The sequence below is a fragment of the Neoarius graeffei genome, chromosome 1 (assembly GCF_027579695.1).
Source record: "Neoarius graeffei isolate fNeoGra1 chromosome 1, fNeoGra1.pri, whole genome shotgun sequence".
Lineage (NCBI taxonomy): Eukaryota > Metazoa > Chordata > Actinopteri > Siluriformes > Ariidae > Neoarius > Neoarius graeffei.
In genome coordinates, this window is record NC_083569.1 from 22,132,149 (window position 1) to 22,151,560 (window position 19,412).

The 19,412-nt window shown below is 40.2% G+C and overlaps 2 non-coding genes and 1 gene segment (V, D, J or C); 2 read left to right on the forward strand and 1 right to left on the reverse strand.

The window, feature by feature from the left end:
- The first annotated feature begins 6,237 nt into the window (after positions 1 to 6,237).
- On the forward strand, positions 6,238 to 6,310 carry trnaf-gaa (transfer RNA phenylalanine (anticodon GAA)). Its single transcript has one exon. It is a non-coding gene; the product is annotated as a tRNA-Phe (tRNA).
- A 4,437-nt stretch (positions 6,311 to 10,747) lies between these two features.
- On the forward strand, positions 10,748 to 15,857 carry LOC132883977 (T cell receptor alpha variable 12-3-like). The segment is given in 3 exon segments: positions 10,748 to 10,787; positions 10,904 to 11,193; positions 15,768 to 15,857. Coding segments are annotated over 3 exon segments (420 nt in total).
- trnas-gcu (transfer RNA serine (anticodon GCU)) lies at positions 14,425 to 14,506 on the reverse strand. Its single transcript has one exon. It is a non-coding gene; the product is annotated as a tRNA-Ser (tRNA).
- Positions 15,858 to 19,412: the final 3,555 nt, after the last annotated feature.

Genomic DNA, 19,412 nt, shown 5'->3' on the forward strand with positions numbered 1-19,412 from the left:
AACAATGTCACTTTCACAACTAGACAATGTCAGTTTCCTCTGTATCTGCTGGACTGTCTGTTGTTCTGTATGGAGAGTGCATGGACAGATAAGCATCAGACATTTCAGTCACTCTATAACTAACAGGTTCACTAGTTATCTACAATTTGTAAGAAAGAGTTATATTCTTAATTATGGCAGACATCTAACACAAGCATGCAAACGTACAGACAGGCAAAGATAGACACACAACAAAGCGACTAACTTGCTGAAATATTTTTTGCAACAAATCTCACAGTTATGGGACCCCAACAGAAAATCAGTCACCTTGTTAAACACTTTTTTTCATCAATCTTGAAACAAACATACTTTTAGATAAAGAATCTATAGAGTAACAAACTCCGAAAAGCAGAAAGTTATGTCAGTTGAATAGACTGAGCAGCACACCACCTCTGAGGTTCTAACTGATCCCACTCAGTAGTTTAGGCCCTTTTAGGGTTAAATGGGTATCTAGTGTATGAACCCTGCTTTTGACCTGAGTAAAAAGGTTGCGTGCCACAAATAACACCTATTATGGATATAATAATTGCATATTAATTATGTAATACTTTTATACCAATTTCCTATATGTGGTTTCAGGGCTCTTTTTATGCGCAAAGTTCCACTGCATAATTAACTATGAAACAGCAGCCTACAAACATTACAACAAGCCCAGATTTATGAATTCATATCTGAACTTGTATATTATTACCAAAAGCAAGACTTAGTAAATTTTGCAAAGTAGCCTCCAAATACCACCTGACAATGGGCATTGATGGAGACTTGAGGGCAAAGTGCTTTGCAGAAATTACACACCAAAGACAACTTCAGACCCTCAGCAATCTCCAAACTGTCCATATGAGGCCCTTCTGAGCAACAGAAAGTGGTCTTCAGGTGATGAGAAGTCATAAGCAGCACTTTCCAGGGTCAGTGTTTTCAATATCCCCTCTTTTACCTAGATCATCCTTCCACCTTCAAAGCATTCCTCCCAGTGAGAATTGAACTCACAATCCCAGGTTTACTAGACCAGTGCTTGCAACACTGAGCCATGGAGCCTTAACTCTTTCACAGCTGCTGAAGCTTGGGGCCACAGCAGAACCTTGAAGACCCTGCACTGGGGTTATGACTGTGAAAGTGTTTTCAAAATTTCTACTTTCCCGTTGTTGCATTTGGTGAACATTTACTCATATATTACTTTTTTGAAGTTATTTTTATTGGGTCATGCAAAAACCTCCCGCACCCAACATCACCTCACTTTTGATAAATACATGTATATTAAAGAAATAAATCATGATTATAAAATAAATTCATTGAAAAATGTGCAAAGTACTTTTATATAACAATAAATTGCTTAACAATTGTTGTAATAATAATTATAATTTTAATTAAGTATTAATTAACAATTATAATTATTATTACAACAATTGTTAAGCAATTTATTGTTATATAAAAGTATTTTACACATCTTTCAATGAATTTATTTTATAATCATAATTACTATTTGCCTCACAAAAAAAGGACACATTTTAAATAATGCAGTGTGTCAATGGACTGTACATTCTGGCTACTTTCTCAAGTATTTTTCAAATTTTTACATAAAAAATAGATTTTGACTTAGTTTCTAAGAGCAATGTTTGTTTCCGGAGCATATATCCAAAACTATTCATGATACGGATTTGAAACTTGGTATACATATTAACAAGGTGATGTAGATGTGCCTTTTCATACTAAGAAATTTGAGAAATTTAAATTTTTCATGTTTCCATAGAAACAATTTCAGACTGTCTCTCAGGTTAGTCTGAGGTTTTGTTTCCAGAGCAGAACTTGGAAACTATGAGTGGTATGGTCTTGAAAGTTAATCTGTGTACATCTCTGAGTAGTTTGCCATGATCGTATAGTGGTTAGTACTCTGCATTGTGGCTGCAGCAACCCTGGTTTGAATCCGGGTCATGGCAAGAAAAAAAAAAAAAAGCTACCTGAGTAGGCATAATTTTGGGTGGCATGGTGGTATAAGTGGTTAGCATGGTTGCCTCACAGCAAGAAGGTTCTGGGTTTGCAGCCAGAGGGGGCCTTTCTGTATGGAGTTTGCATGCTCTCCCTGTGTCTGGGTGCTCTGGGTTCCCCCACAGTTCAAAGACATGCGATTAGGTTAATATGGGATGGCCTTGAGCAAGGCACCTCACTCCCAACTGCTCCCCGGGTGCTGTTAGCATGGCTGCCCACTGCTCTAGGTATGTGTGTGGGTTCACTGCTTCAGATGGGTTAAATGCAGAGAGGAAATTTCACAAGTGTATGATGAATAAAGTTGTGCTTTCTTTCTTTTCTTTATGTGTTGATTAAGTAATGTGTATGTGCCTTTTGAGACGAAGAAATGTGAGAAATTTTAATTTTTAGCTCACCTGGACCAAAGGTCTGGTGGGCTTATGCCATGGGCTGCTGAGGTCAGTATAAAGAGGTAGGGTTGGTTTCCTGCAGCAGAACTTGAAAAATGTGACAAATAATATCTTGAAACTTGGTATATAGTTGGTATATAGGGTGAGGGATATAGATGGCTCTGTCTTCTTGTCTTTTTTAACTTGTAATTTTCTCAACCTCATGCTTTTTCCATGTACATCTCATGGAGTTCTTGTCCTGAGTTTCCTAGTGCTATGTAACCAGGAACTTACAAATATTTACAGCATTATAAGAATCCTTTAGAGCTTTAATTGAAGTATTTTTGTTGGTGTCAAAGGCTCGATGATAGAGACTTAAGTGTAACATGTTTTGAAGAAACTTCTCCTTCCTCAGCAGCAAGAACTCACAAGCACCACTCCTCTCAGGTCCCAATATTTTTAGATCAGAACGTGAGACATGATCTCTCTCCCTTCAGGTCTGTCAAAGGCCCCAATGAGGATTGAAGGAGGAAATAAGAAACACAAATAAATAAAACGCCCAGTTTCTTTCTCTCTCTCTGTGCAACCTTCACTCAATCCAGCAAACTTCACACACAAAATGCATCACACCTCTTAAGGCCTAATGGCTTGGTGGCATCTTTCATAATATTACCAAGAGCAGCAGCTGGTTTGTTCCTCACCTCAATGAAATAACAGGCTTCATTATTACAAAGTAAATAAATCAATCACATTGTAATAATAATAATAACTTGTCATACTAAATTATTTGTCATGATTTATACTTATTTACAGCAATTTCAGATCAGCCCAAATCTCCTAATGCAGCAAAACCACTTATAAAACAAATATAACAGGGAATTTAAACATTTAATAATGTATTGATTAGATTTTTACAGATTAGAATGATTAATTTTTCATAATTCCATGAATTCTGCTGACAGTCGGAGTTGAAGACAGGTTCCCCATGTGAGGCTGAATGTAAAGCCAGGATGCTTCAGTAAGAACCAACAATCTGTCAGTAACAATGGTGACACTGTCATGTGGTGCTGTGGGCTGGAGCTTCATGAACCTTTATGATGTGAACATATCATAGTACAGAAAGAATACTTTCACTCAGCTGAGACCATTCATCATGTTCACTGTTATATTCATGTGTCTGTGGTGAGTTAAATTTGACCTTTTTTGTCACTGCAGAAATATTAAGTGTTGAATTAGAGATTTATTCTTCTGTGTGGTGGGAAGAAAAATGAGAATGTGCATGCTCTCTTCTCCATGACAGGTGACTCCATGGCAGCTTCAATAAAGCCACTTTTCACACATACAGTTATAGATGAAGGTAGTGATGTTACTCTGTCCTGCAGCTACAAATCAAGTGGTACAGGAAACTACCTGCAATGGGACAGACAAAATCTAAACCTGACTTCCTTCTTTTTATATCCCAAAGTGGACATAAAAGTGACTCAATCCCACCACGTCTCTCTGCTGAAGTTGATGAAAAGAATAACCAAGTGGATCTGCTCATCTCCTCTGCTGCTGTATCAGACTCTGCACTATACTACTGTGCTCTGCAGCCCACAGTGACAGGAAATCCAACTGCACTGTACAAAAACTTTCACACAGTTATATTATACTGAAGGCTGATCAACTGCTAAGGTTACACAATTCCGGATGATATAATATCAATGATATAATGAGTTAAAAATAAATAAATGGATGGTTTGAGAGGTCAATAAAAATATACACTCACCTGCCAGTGTAATAGGAACTTGTTCTTGATTTGAAGATTCCTGTTCTTGGCTGCAGGAGTGGAACCCAGTGTGGTCGTCTGCTGTTGATTGCTGAGCTGCTTTTCTGCTCACCGTGGTTGTAAAGAGTTGCTATGAGTTGCTATATCCTTGCTAAAAGCACTAAACAAGTTTTCAATAAGTTCATATACATCCCACTTTCTAAAGTCAAGATCCTGCAGAGTCTGAATTTTACAATGATATTTGTGTGTTAGCTTTTTGTAATCCACAGTGATTTTACACAGTGAGGTGTGTTTTAGTGAAATGAAGTCATTATTGAGAATTTCTGATATATATTAGCCTGGTGGATACACAGTACAACTAGGAACAGCTATTACACATAATATAAAATTATACCTTTTATATATTTCCTTAAAAATGAGAAAATTGTCATGCTTGTGTGCAATTTACTTTCAATGTTTCTTCTTTTTATAATAAACTGTTTATTTGTGAATTATTCTTAAATGCTTCAATATGTCTCAAGGCTGGTAAAAATATTTCTGCGAACAAAGACTAAACGATGGGAGAAAATCTTTCAGCAACATTGGTAACAGCCGAACATTGGCACCAGTTACCAGTTCTGTTCATACAAACTTTCATTTCTGAGAGGATCCATAAGCAAAACTCTTCTTTAACATAATGAGAGCATGAAAACTGATTCCATCATTGTCTTGATTGTTGGATTTTAAGTCATCCTTTTAATGTACTTCTTATGTTTAATGACAGTTTTTCAATGAAAAAATACTGTTTCACAAAAATGTTCAGTGATTCCTTGATGACTTCTTTTAAAAGCGAGTTTGGATATTTGGGGTTTATATTCTTTTTTCAGTTTTTTTTTGACAATCTATGTTTTTTAATTATACCAACACAAAAGCTATACAGCACAACAAAACAAAGACAATAGACAAAGACAACAGTGCACAAACAATGAACACAAGATGTGCAAAGAACCAAATGAACAGGTAGATTTTCAAAAGTGCAAATTAAACCCTTAAGTGATTTATACAGTATCAGTGATTTGTATCAGTTTTTTTTTCTATTACTACAGTATTTTCTACACTGCAGAACAATACCGGAGACACCAAAACTTTGAAAAATACATATGGGACACACACAGAACTAAGTGACATGCAAAAAAGTTTAAAAAAAAATTCCCACAGGACTGCAGAAGAAACAAGGGGATACAAAAATTAGAACAACAGGGACAATAGAAAGAAAAGAGCAATGACAAAACCTACACAATACCTACACAACAATCACAATACAAAAGAACAGTAAAAGATAGTGCAAAAACCCCATCATCCCACCAGCCACCGGCGAAGCAGGCAGGGGCCCGATACAGACACAGCAACCACCGATGGGTCACATCACCGCCTCCAGGACCCCAGACAGACCAAACACAGGGCAGCAAACGGGAGAGTAGAGCCGACACCAGTGTGCAGCTTTGTCCTCGACCTGCACTGCAATGACCTCATGCCATCTCTCCTGCACATCTAACATTGTGTGTGTGTGTGAGAGACAAAGATTTTGATCATATAATCAAAATCTCCCTATTCTTTATTCAGTTTTTTATTTCACAATCTATTTTATACACTACACACAGATCAAAACCTCTCTCTCTCTCTCTCTCTGTGTGCATGTGTGCACTTATAAGGGAGATCATTATCCACTTGACACTGTGGATAACAGTTGAAATAATCAAGACTGCATGATTGGGGGGTAACAGTGAAATGAGCGAGCACAGAGAACACATTTACCTCATTATTTAGCTTATTATTTGCTCATTCTTTAGTGTGAATGTTTGTTCATTTAATTAAAAACATGCTTGGAATAAAACAAATTTCCAACAACGTAAGAGTTTCATTAATCAATTACCACATTACATATGTAATGCTTCCAGATGATACTATCTATTATTTTAAACACTTTATATTTCATTAGATTTTGGTTAAAAAGGAACACCATGTGACCTTACCGATTGGATTTAGCAACTACTAATGTTTATATCGGTGATGTGACTGTTCAGATGGTGGTATGATCTTGCTGAAATAGCTCAGTAGGGAGAGCGTTAGACTGAAGATCTAAAGGTCCCTGGTTCAATCCCAGGTTTCGGCACGGTGGGGTGTGTTCATCTAAGCCTTTGACACTTAAGAGGTGTGTCGTTCAAGTGTAGCTGATGAAAAAAAGCAGAATTTTGATCCATTGTAGCCCAAAGTCAGCAGGACACTTGCAGAATGAATGGGTTTGATTTGTACCAACAAAGAGAGGTAACTTCAAGCCGACTAGACAGTTTGGTGTCTGCTCCATACATTTTGCAAAAGATAAATTTGTGAGGCAGATTCACATAGAAGGATTTGATTGATGTCTGGTACGTGGAGCAGTTCCTACAATCTGGAAACAAAAGTCAGGAGCGCCATCCCAAAGAGCTCACCACACAGGAAGGGTCAAGCTTGCGTTTAACCTGTTGCTTGAATTTATGAGTTGTCCATCGGCGTCGCCAGACCCATTTTACTGGGGCACATGCCCCAGTATATATCTGCTGTGATCCAGTAAAATTTCCTGATCACATTTCAGAAACAGTAATGTATTTGGCACTGCAGAATAACCGTACACTGTAAAAAAAAATTGCAGCCTCATTTAGTTATGTCCACTTACTACCTCTCTTTAACACAAAGAGCTCTGACAATTTTTGGATTTTGAACTCAACTTTATGTAACATGGGCAAGGGGTTGCTCGATTGGCAGTAGGTGCCTTTAATGGGTGTGGTGTAGCGTAGTGGACGTGGTTGAAATTAAGATCAGGTGCCCTGGCAATTGGCATGACACCTTAAGAGTAGCAGCGTTTCCCACTCGTGTTATTTTTTGGGGCTTTGTCTGCCTGTCGTCGTGCTTCACCTCTGTCTGGTTTGTTTGCCTTGCCTGCCTGTCGTGGTGCCCCATCTCCGTTTGGTCGGTTTGCCTCCTTATGAGCTGGCCTCTTGCTCACTGGCCTCGTGTTTTGCATCTCTTTGGAGAGAAATCCACGTTAGTGATTTGCTGTAATCCTTCGTGCTGCCGTAATCCTGTGGCGTGTTGTGCTCTGCCTGTGTCCAGAGAACGTAAGTGCCGGTTTTCTTTCTTTTTAACGCGTCGAGCGTTTATATACATTACATTCATGCGGCATGAATTTATTGTAGCGTGAACATTGGTGATTGGCTGAGGACCGCAAAACCTAGTGCATCAACTTTGCTGTGAAGGCGACCGACTAACCCCTGATTCTACGTTGTGGCTGACATTCATACAGGTAGTGTAGGTTTTAACATCTTACCCCGTTCAGACTGCCTCTGTGACCAAAGTATGTAAAATGACAGCCGTGTGAACCTGATTTTGGTATATTATAACCATGTTTCCTTGCAGGTGGAGCACTCTACGCCACCCCAGCCACTGTTTTTCCTGTGCCCCATTTTTAGTTTAAAGTGTGTGCGTGTGTCCGTGTGAGAGGTCGGCTCACGGTGTGTATTTGGTAGTCGCTACCGGTGGGCTGGGTGTTTGCATGCTTGTGTGTATGGTGTGTGTATGTGTGTGCGGTGTGTAAGTTGCGGGTCATTTGGGTTAGTGTTGAAGGGTAACAATTTTTGGTTTTGGCCACTTTGTGTTTTCGTTGCTTCACTGGTTTGTTTAAATTTATTTTCCTTTTTCTTTGTGTGGCCATTGGCATGCAGTGTAACCACAGTCAGTGATTTGTGCATTTTTGTATTGTTTTCTTGTCTGCTGAACTGTTTGAAACATTAAGATCTGTCCATTCTGATTGTTGTTGCCCTCAAGGTGTGTAGCCCAAGGACTGAATGTGTGTGTGTTTTATTTATATTTTTATTGAAAAAATAAATTGTTTATTTTAATACTCCAGTCTCTCTCTCTCCTTTATTGTTCCCTTCATTGGGATCCCCTGCTTGTGGGTTTGGTTAACGTTCAGATTTAATAGTAAACTGTACTGGTTGGTACTCCCCCTGGGGGTTACATTTATGAGTTTTAGAAAGTAAAACTTATTGCTATCCATTGTGTTGACTATTTGAGAATTTCGCAGATTTGTATGTGTTGATTGAACTTGGGTTTGTAAGTCATCAGTTGGAAAAAAGGAGAGGAAAAATAAGGCGGGAATGGGGGATGGGAGCTACAGAAAAAAACAACTGTTTGCAGTGTCTTTAAGGCAACATTGAAAAATGGGAATACATTGCAGATAAGTCATATTTCGAATTCTATCCAAAATATACACATTTTGCAGTAAACAAGAAGGGACTTCTTCCACCGGCGGAAGAAGACTATTTCCCTAACAATGGCCTGTTAAAATAAGCGGAGCAATACAACACTGTACTGAGTGCAACTGGAAAACCCATGGGCGTCGCCACCATTGAATGTGAAGGGGACATGTCCCCCTCACATTTCATAATTCTTCGTTTGGACCCCCCCACATTTAACATAAAATATGAGTTCACCCAGCGCCGTTTCTATTGCTTCGTGAAAGAATCCATTCCACTTGATCGATAAGAGAAAACACAGAGCACTGAAAATCCACTCTGGGTTTTCCGGGCGCTCCCTACAACAGCTCACCGCGCGCGAGTGAAGTGAATCTCAGCGCGAGCACAGAAATGTTGGTGCAGCTGCTCAAGAGTGGAGGAGGTGACGTCAGCCCCATTGCAACCTCACAATGTCTAGCTTTTGCTAAAACCTTATTCTTCTGTTCTATGCCCTCAAAATTAACCCTAGGACACGTTAAATTAATATTCAACTAAACAATGAAATAAGCTTAGCCTAATGGGGTATTCTTGGTTGATGATGAATTGTTTGCAGTATTTGCTCCTCCCCAGACACAATGGACATGAGGAAATTCTTTACAAAGAAGCGGAAAGTCAGTCAGAATTTCCCCACAGGACAGGGTTTTTTGTCCCAGTGGAAATGTTAGTGCAGTTAGCTGGCTAGTCAATGTTAGGAGATGTATCAGCTAGCTTAACGTTAGCTATCATTTCATTCAAACCCAGTAGGCCTGCCTTACTGTAATGCCAAGAATGAGATCAAGTCTGCTCTGATGATATTTATTGATTCCTTGTTTTGTCTGGTCTTTGCCAGTTTTCTGGAAAGAAAGATGGGAAATCAGTGTATGGGGAAGGAATAGTAGAAAGGAAAGCAATGGAGAGAGATGGATGTTATTCCAGGTGGATTGTGAAGGAAAGGGGGATAAAAGTTATGAAGTGGTAGAAATTGTGGTGGCACCAATGTAAGAAGGAGTTATATCTATAAATCTATTTGTTATACTAATCTGTAAATGCTACTGTAGTACCACCATTGCATGTAGGTTGACAAAACTGCACCTGTTCATTGTGTGAAGTTATTTTTTATGTGTCACCGTTGCTTGACACAGTGTGATTTTGTGTTATGAAGTTTGCATGATGCCATGTCATGCCTGTTCATTGTGTGAGATTATGAATATTCTTATTTTTAAACATACAGTTGAGTGTCACTGGCCCAGTGGCATGTTGTGTTACATCTAAAACTAAATAGAAAACACAAAATAAAAAGTAAAATGCACCCATAAAGTCATTGTTGGATAAATTGTGTCACATTCATCTCATTATCTTAGGCGTAGCGGTGGGTTTAAAAACAGGCTGATGAATATATGGACGAGTTGAATGAGGACTTATTGTTGAGTCTCTAAAATAGTCATTGAATTAAATGACTTTTGTAGGTAAAATTAGGTGTTTAACAACCTGTTAAAAATACACCAGAATGCAGGAAATGGCATCTAATTAATTAAAAATTTTCTGGCGGAGGACCCCCCGCCAGTGTGTCCCCCCCACGTTAAAAATGCTTCTGATGCCCCTGGGAAAACCAGATTGTCGAGAGACTCGTGAGTTTTTCATGCAGCATCAGTGCCAGGTGAGTTTAATAATCTTTAATTCACTATTTTTCCATTAACCGTCAGTGCAGTAATGTAATAACAGTAACTATGTAGGTTGTGTTTTTTAATAGCAGGGAAAAGCTAAATTCGAGTCTTTGATTATAAGCTAATGGCTTGGTAGCATCTATTATAATATTACCAAGAGCAGCAGCTGGTTTGTTCCCCACCTCAGTGAAATAACAGGCTTCATTATTACAAAGTCAATAAATCAATTGCGTTATAATAATAGTAATAATAGCTTTTATACTAAATTATTTATCATGACTCATTCACAGCAATTTCTGATAAGACCAAAGTCCCTAATGCAGCAAAACCACTTTTAAAAGCAAATGCAACATGAAATTTAAAGATTTAATGATTTATTTATTCGATTATATTTTTACAGACCAGAATAACTGATTTTTCATAATTATATGAATTCTGCTGACAGTCGGAGTTGAAGACAGGTTCCCCATGTGAGGCTGAATGTAAAGCCAGGATGCTTCAGTAAGAATCAACAATCTGTCAGTAACAATGGTGACACTGTCATGTGGTGCTGTGGGCTGGAGCTTCATGAACCTTTATGTTGTGAACATATCATAGTACAGAAAGAATACTTTCACTCAGCTGAGACCATTCATCATGTTCACTGTTATATTCATGTGTCTGTGGCTTTCACTCGGTGAGTTAACTTTGAATTTTTGTTCTTGCAGAAATATTAAGTGTTGAATTAGTGATTTATTCATCTGTGTGGTGGGAAGAAAAATGAGAATGTGCATGTTCTCTTCTCTATGACAGGTGACTCCATGGCAGCTTCAATCAAGCCACTTTTCACTCATACAATTATAGATGAAGGCAGTGATGTAACTCTGTCCTGCAGCTACAAATCGAGTGGTCCAGGAAACTACCTGCACTGGTACAGACAATATCCAAAATCTAAACCTGACTTCCTTCTTTATATATCACAAAGTGGATATAAAAGTGACTCAATCCCACCACGTCTCTCTGCTAAAGTTGATGAAAAGAATAACCAAGTGGATCTGCTCATCTCCTCTGCTGCTGTATCAGACTCTGCACTATACTACTGTGCTCTGCAGCCCACAGTGACAGGAAATCCAACTGCACTGTACAAAAACTTTCACACAGTTATGTTATACTGAAGGCTGATCACTTGTCAAAGTTACATAATTCCAGATGATATAATATCAATGATATAATGAGTTAAAATAAATAAATGGGGGGTTAGATCAGTCAATAAAATATATATTCAGTGTGTCTTGGCTCGGGGCGGCACAGCGGTGTAGTGGTTAGCGCTGTCGCCTCCCAGCAAGAAGGTCCGTGTTTGAGCCCCATAGCCGGCGAGGGCCTTTCTGTGTGGAGTTTGCATGTTCTCCCCGTGTCCGCGTGGGTTTCCTCCGGGTGCTCCGGTTTCCCCCACAGTCCAAAGACATGCAGGTTAGGTTAACTGGTGACTCTAAATTGACCGTAGGTGTGAATGTGAGTGTGAATGGTTGTCTGTGTCTATGTGTCAGCCCTGTGATGACCTGGCGACTTGTCCAGGGTGTACCCCGCCTTTCGCCCGTAGTCAGCTGGGATAGGCTCCAGCTTGCCTGTGACCCTGTAGAACAGGATAAAGCGGCTATAAATAATGAGATGAGATGAAGTGTCTTGGCTCGGTCTCCTGCTCCAGCTCTATGTTCACACTCAGGATCACACTTTTTGGTTGCTCAGTACAATGATTTCGGAGATTTTTGTTATTGTTGTCAATGGCTTCATAATACATTCAAAACACACACACACACACACAAATACTTTCAAGACTCATAATGGCCATTTTAGTCTTTTCTTGTCTGACCATAGTTTTAATTGATATCACTGTTTAAAGATCGTGATGGCCAAATGAGACTTCGAAGCGCATATCAAGAATAAGGGGGCAGATGAAGCTCCACTTTGAGGCTTTGTATCGTTGAGCAGAAAACCACATGACCCATGATAAACAAGGCCTCGGTTGTGATTCACTAAAAGGTTCATTACTCAGACTCTCATTCAGCAGACTTCACTAGCGACCTACTGCTAAGAGAAATGTACAGCATGTTTAATTTCTACCTCACGTCAATGTTCTGCCACTTTATATTATTCTTTGCATGTACAGTAATTTGCACAATGTTCCATTTTAAAATAACTTATCAGATTTTTTTTGCTTGTTTGTTTTACTTGTTTGCCTGTATGTTATTTGGTGTTGACCCTCTGTCTCTCTCTTACACACACACACACACACACACACACACACACACACACACTTTGTGTCTTTCTATGGATTAATGATCAGTATAATTTTGTCTACACAATAAAAAGGTGTACATAAACATAAAGGGAGTAAGCTATGTGTTCAGTGCTTGTGTGATGGGACTGTGAGTGCTACTGCAGCAGTGCACGTAGTAACTTTTAGGGCAGTTGTTCTCAACCGGGGGGGCGCGCCCCCCTGGTGGGGCGCGGAGGTACTCCAGGGGGGTCGCGAGTAGGCTTCATGTATGGAGGAAAAAAAAATCTGGGGCTAACAGGCTATAGTAGCTAAGCAGATGCAACACATTTACCCATGTCAAAATGCAGGACATTGGACTATTACATACAAATCAATACTATTATAAAATCTATCATCAATCTATCATAAAATCTTGTGTGTGTGGCCGCATCAGTCGGGGGAACTGTGATATGTTCCCAAGCCTTGCAGACTTTATCAGTAATGCAGGCACTTCCCACGATTTCTCATCTGTCTTTCAAGCAGCGTCAGAGCACCTGTCGGTAATGAGAAAACAGTTTGCGGCATACTTCACAGAGGATTATCACTCTTTTGCGTGGGTTCGAGATCCATTTGTGTGTACTGCTGACGAACTTCCAGTTGACATGCAGGAACAGCTTATTGAGCTGAAGAGTGACAGTAGACTTAAGGCAGTCTTCACCTCATGCCCTCTTTCGACATTCTGGGCAGCATTGATGCAGGAGTACCCGCAACTGTGTGACGTAGCCTTGAAACTGCTCATCCCATTCGCATCGACCTACTTGTGTGAGGCAGGATTTTCAAAAATGACTGCGCTCAAAACGAAATATCGCAATCGTGCGCAAATTGAGGATGACTTGAGACTGTGCTTGTCAAACATTTCGCCAAGAATCGAGGATCTTTGTAAGGCAAAGCAGGCTCAGGTCTCGCATTAACGCAAATGCAGATCACAAAGGCACAGTAAAAAGTAAAACCTAAATTCACGCCTGGTCCCAATTCCCAATGATATCAATAGCCAGCTAATGATAAGCCTAATAAAATACCTAATAAAAACACTAATAATAATAATAATAATAATAATAATAATAATAATAATAATGATGATGATGCCTATTAATAATAATAGCATAATAATAATAATAATAATAATAATAATAATAATAATATCAACAACCAACAACAGCAATAATAATAATAATATTAATAATAATAATAGGCCTAATAATAATAATAATGCCTGAAAGAACATAAGTCTTGTACTACTGCCAACAGCTTAGTAATGATAATAGGCCATAATAATAATAATAATAATAATAATTATAATAATTATAATTATAATAATGCCCGAAAGCAGATTAGAAATGTGGTGCTACTGCCAATTATAACAATAGCCTAATAATGATAATAGGCCTATGTATTTCTATGGAATGGATAATGCTACTACTGCTACTACTACTACTACTACTACTACTAATAATAATAATAATAATCTAGCCCAGGGCTATCTATCTATCTATCTATCTATCTATCGGTCGATATAAGGTGCTGTAGGTTGGGTGGCGTCACTGCGGGTGAGTGTGTTTGGGGGGGATGGGGGCGGGGCGAGAAGAGGGGCCCCCAACTGCAATGAACCAGCTTTGGTGGGGCCCAGGTTGCAAAAGGTTGAGAACCCCTGCTCTATGTTAATATTTATTTACTTAAACCTTTATTCATTACATGCACATTTCAAGCACAGTGAAATTCATCCTCTGCATTTAACCCATCTGAAGCAGTGAACACACGCGCGCACACACCCAGTGAGCAGTCAGGGGTTCAGTACCTTGCTCAAGGGCACCTCAGCCCAAGGCCGCCCCACGTCAACCTAACTGCATGTCTTTGGATTGTGGGGGAAACCGAAGCACCCAGAGGAAACCCATGCAGACACAGGGAAAACATGCAAACTCCACACAGAAAGGCCCTCGCCAGCCGCTGGGTTCGACCCGGAACCTTCTTGCTGTGAGACAACCATGACACCACCGTGCCGCCCAAAACAACAGCCATGCGACGAGGGTGGGATTCGAACCCACGCATGCAGAGCACAATGGATTAGCAGTCCATCGCCTTAACCTCTCGGCCACCTCACCCACATTTATGTGTGTGTTTATTTATTTATTTTGTATGATGCAATGATCATTGGTGTGTTAGTAACTCTGTCAAAGTCAAAACTCAGACTCATTTAAATATTTGTTGGAACATTATTGCTGTATATTTATTTAATAAGCCTGTTATAAAAATGTGAAAACTACATATTCACAAATAAATCCATCAGAAGGGGTGTTCACACGGCACATATTTGCATCGATGCTGCACCGATGTATTTTGTTGTGATATATCTTACACCGGTGTAAATTTTGTGGAGCATTCACACGTCACAAACCTGCTTACTAGAGAGAAGCGTGTTAGCACCGGTGCAGCCCCACTTGCATTCACACGGCAGTTTTTGCGACCGTGCTATACGATAGTAATAATGCGGAAATTAAATATGTGCATGCGTGAAAATGTACTTCCTTTTCCCGGTTGTCATGGCATCACCAAGCGCCGGGAAAACAACGTGGATGAAGACACACACAGTTCTGTTGTTGTTGATATTCGCCATTTTGGAAGCGCAAAATACCAGGATGCAAATTATGCAATGCCCGTATGTAATCAACTCTCCTCATGCGTAGCGAGTCTACCCCTTTAGCGTTCAGACATCCCATTTTATATCGGTGCTGCCCCGCAAACTAGCATTTACTCCAGAGTAAATTTCTTAAACCACCTCCCAAGCAGGGTTAGATTTGCACCGGTTTAAGCAGCTTTCAGGGGCTACACCGGTATAACTTTGTACCATGTGAATGCTCTATAAAATGCTCATCTGAAGTCTGACTGAAAATGAAAGTATAATCATTTGAAACCAATCGCAGTAAATTTTGTGCTGCTTTTCCTGATCAGAGGCTAATTATAGGATTGGATCAAAACACAGTGAATGAATTATTACATAATGCTGGTTTGGGCCATAAACCTGTGTTTTGTACAAATATTTTATTTCACTCCTTTTCAAGAAAAGTCCAACTTTATTTACGGATAATAATCCACGAACCACAATAAAATGCATTTGAAACCAATCGCAGTAAATTCTGTGCTGCTTTTCCTGATGGTAGAATAATTATTGGACTCGGACTGATGGGTTCCGAACCAAACAAAACCGCTTCCTCATAAAGCAACGCGGTGGAACAGAAAGACTTGACCGGCCAACCAGGCGGCACTTTCCTCATGAATATTCATGAAGTCCCCACCCACCTCGCGGAAATTGAAAGGTGTTTGTGTTTAAATGTTTGGAAATCCCCACAAAACGCTTATTTGTAGAAGCGGCAAGATCAGGATCCCAGCAGCGACTCTGACACAGCGGTTATTCCTGCAGCACCACTGGGTTTATTCCCGCACCAGCAGCAATGAACTCTCAGTTTTCCTTTTCACTGCAACAACAAGTGCTTTAGACACCTCATTATTACAAAAAGGGTCAAAAATAGCAGTGAACAGGCGGAAACGCTCTCAGGAATATAGTTAACAGCGTTCAGAGGGTTTTTGCTCAAAGCGACCTGTTCCTTATTGCCATTCGGCTAATGGTGTAAGGAATATAATAGTCTCTCTAACTTGTGTGTGATATGCTGCTTTTCCACTACAAACGCGGCTGAGCCGTGCCGTGCTGAGTCGAGCTGAGTGGGGCTGTTGGAGTTGCATTTCGACTACAACCGCGCTGAACCATGCTGGCTGGAAGTGGGTGGACACACTGGGTGGAGTTAGCGAAAGTGGGTGGATGTCACATGATGTCATTAAGCAGCGCAAACAGTGACATCAGTGATCTTTTAAGCGGTAGTCTCACGACCCGAATAGTAAACAATAAACATGGAGGACATGGAGTCGTTAGTGATGCTGGTCTTGGTGCTGTGGCTTGTTGTCACCGACAACGCCAGCAGATACTGGCAAGAGCGTATAGATGGGGCGAGGCGCATAAGGCTTCAGAAATTCTCATAATTCGTAATTCTTCTCCTTCCGGGTTTGCGGTGTTTACAGATCCCAGCGTGCTCGCGGGGCGTGTGTGGGCATGTGAGGACACTCCTCCTCACCAATCAGTGCACAGGGGAGTGTCTGCTCACGCCCCCAGCCTCACTCGGCACGGTTTGGCTCGCTTCAGCCCCACTCCAAAACCGTGCGAGTTTTAGGGGCTAAGCAGGGCTGAAGCGAGCCGAGTCGTGCTGTTTTTTGGTAGTCGAAACGCGAGCCGTGTCGGGCTGAAGTGAGCTGAAGCGAGCTGAAGTGAGCTGAAAAAGGGTAGTGGAAAAGGGCCATTAGTTTGTGAGAAAAGTCTGATAGTTTACTGCAAGTCAAATAGTTACTCGGAGGAGGAATATTAAATAAACCAGATATAATAAATCATCTGCTTACAGAACATTTCTGATAAGATGTTTAGCATTAGAAATTCCTTCATCTGAAGCAGTAAAAACATTGTTTGTTTGTTCGTTGCTTCAGATGAAGGAATAAAGGCTTCTAATCTGATTTGATTAAAAATCTAATCAGAAATTTTCTGTAGCCAGATGATTTTTCCTGGCAACAAAATCCACCAATCAATAGACTTCACTTTTCTGAGGTTTAGGGCTGCACAGTGGTGTAGTGGCTCGCACTGTCTCCTCACAGCAAGAAGGTCGTGGGTTCAAGCCCAGCGGCTGACGGGCCTTTCTGTGTGGAGTTTGCATGTTCTCCTTGTGTCTGTGTGGGTTTTCTCTGGTTTCCCCCACAGTTCAAAGACGTGGTTAGGTATATTGGAGCCATGGGCTGAGGGGCCCCTGAGCACAGCCCCGAACCCCCAACTGCTCCCTGGGCGCTGTAGCATAGCTGCCACTGCTGTGGGTATGTGTGTGTGTGTGTGTGTGCTCATTGCTCACTTGTGTGTGTTCAGTGCTTCAGATGGGTTAAATGCAGAGGAGAAATTTCACTGTGTGCTTCAGTCTGTGCTTGAGTGTACGGGTAACAAATAAAGGCTTCTTCTTAAATCTTACTCTCCTAGATAACGCATGTGCAGTACTGACACCGATACTAGTAAATAATCCTGTTATCATAGCAGTGTGATTCTTGCCATCTAAAAAGATCTCTTTTCTCTGTGAATCAAAGCAAACAAAAGCATGTCACTTAAAATGATCAGTGATCGGGTTTATTTTACACCCAAATGCTTGACACTCAGCATCTTTAGGGTTGTTTACAACAATTTAGAAGCAGTGTGTCCACGAGCTCCACTAGCCTCGGTAAATCATGTTTGGAGCACTGAGCTCTACATAAAAATCTGGAGAGCTCATAGGCTCGTCAGAGTGAAGCCATTTGGCTGCCATATTACCACTCACATCGGAGTGGAACGGTCATATCTCTGCCTAGGAAGCTACACAAAACTGGACAAAGTATTGATGTAATTGGTGAGAAAAAAATTCCAAGAAAAATGCCTGCATGTGCAGCAGTGAACTGTACAAACTGTCAAGTCAAAGGTTGTGGATGGACATTTCACATGTGAGTATTGATAGTGTGTGATCATTTTTACACGTGTGTGCGCAGTGCCATTTGCGTGGACCCACCTACAGCATTTTATGATGGTTTGCATGAGCAAAAGTAAAAAAAAAAACAGAAAATCTGTCTCCACGTCTTGTCTGTTTTTGTTGAAAATCTGACAGTGATATCTGGGATGAACACTGTGACCGTGTCAGATTTTCCATGGAAATGTCCCAAACTAGATCAAAACCAAGGTCTAGACATATTTGATATTGAATGTGAAAACTCAGGCTCAACAGGTCAAACTCAAAAAGAAGAATTAACTGAGTAAATTAGCCTCATTAGACTAAATGAAAGAAGGACCATAGCTTTAGGCAGAAATGGCAGTGAGGGATGCAAATAAAAAGAGATGCTATTGTTCTAGTTGGGTCAGTAGTTATTTTCATTTACCTAAGGCGAAGCACAAATGACAACGGTGATCATCTACACACGTCACGCCCAATTGCACAAACTGAAAAAAATGGGCATGATTTTCCATTTTAACATGATTTTAGTTTAAATTGAGTGCAATTTAAAATATCGGCATCCGATATATTATTTCCTGTACAAAGAAAAACTGAAATAATTTTTGTAAAAATAATTGTAGTAGTAAAAGACCCATTCAGAAAAAAAATGATCAGAGACTGAACTGGAAAAGGAAAAAAAAAAAAAAACCAATAACAGTGATGGGAGCACTAAAGATATGTAAGGAATGTGGGTAAAGATGAGAAAATAAGAAGAGGTAATGAAAGGAAAAAAATGTCAGGAGATACTTTTCTGGGGGCAAATTTGATCAGACATGAAACTTGAACACAGAAGCCAAATACATGCAGTGTAAGTGGTAAGATGGCAGCCAGATGGCTTCACTCGTCTCAACAGCAGGGAATCGGCTATGCATGTTCCAGATTTTTATGTTGAGCTTAGAATCTGTGACGTCACAATTTGTCCTCAGAGTGCGAATTTTGGTGAGAGAAAGATGGAGGTGCACAGAAACGTTCTTCTTTTAAAATAAAATCTGTACACAGTATACAGGTACAAATATGAACGAGTGAGCACTCAAACGACTTGTATGGAGAGATAACATCAGGATAAAGGAGCTTACTTTTCGGGTTTTGTTTGGCTTTAATTCAAGGCATTTAAAAAAATATATATTGTTTTAACCACTGAGGAATTTCTTTCTTTTACAAGCATGTGAGCATGGGCAGGAGAGGCAAAGTGCAGCGAGGTACCCTTTGTTTCTTTCTTTTTCAGGCAAGTGAACACAGGTGGGAGAGGCAAAGTGCAGCGAGGTACACTTTGTTTCTTTTACAGGCAAGCAAACACAGGCGGGAGAGGCAAAGTGCAGTGAGGTTCTCTTTCTTTCTTTCTTTTACAAACAAGCAAACGCTGGCGGGACAGGCAAAGTGCAGTGAGGTATTCTTTCTTTCTTTTACAGGC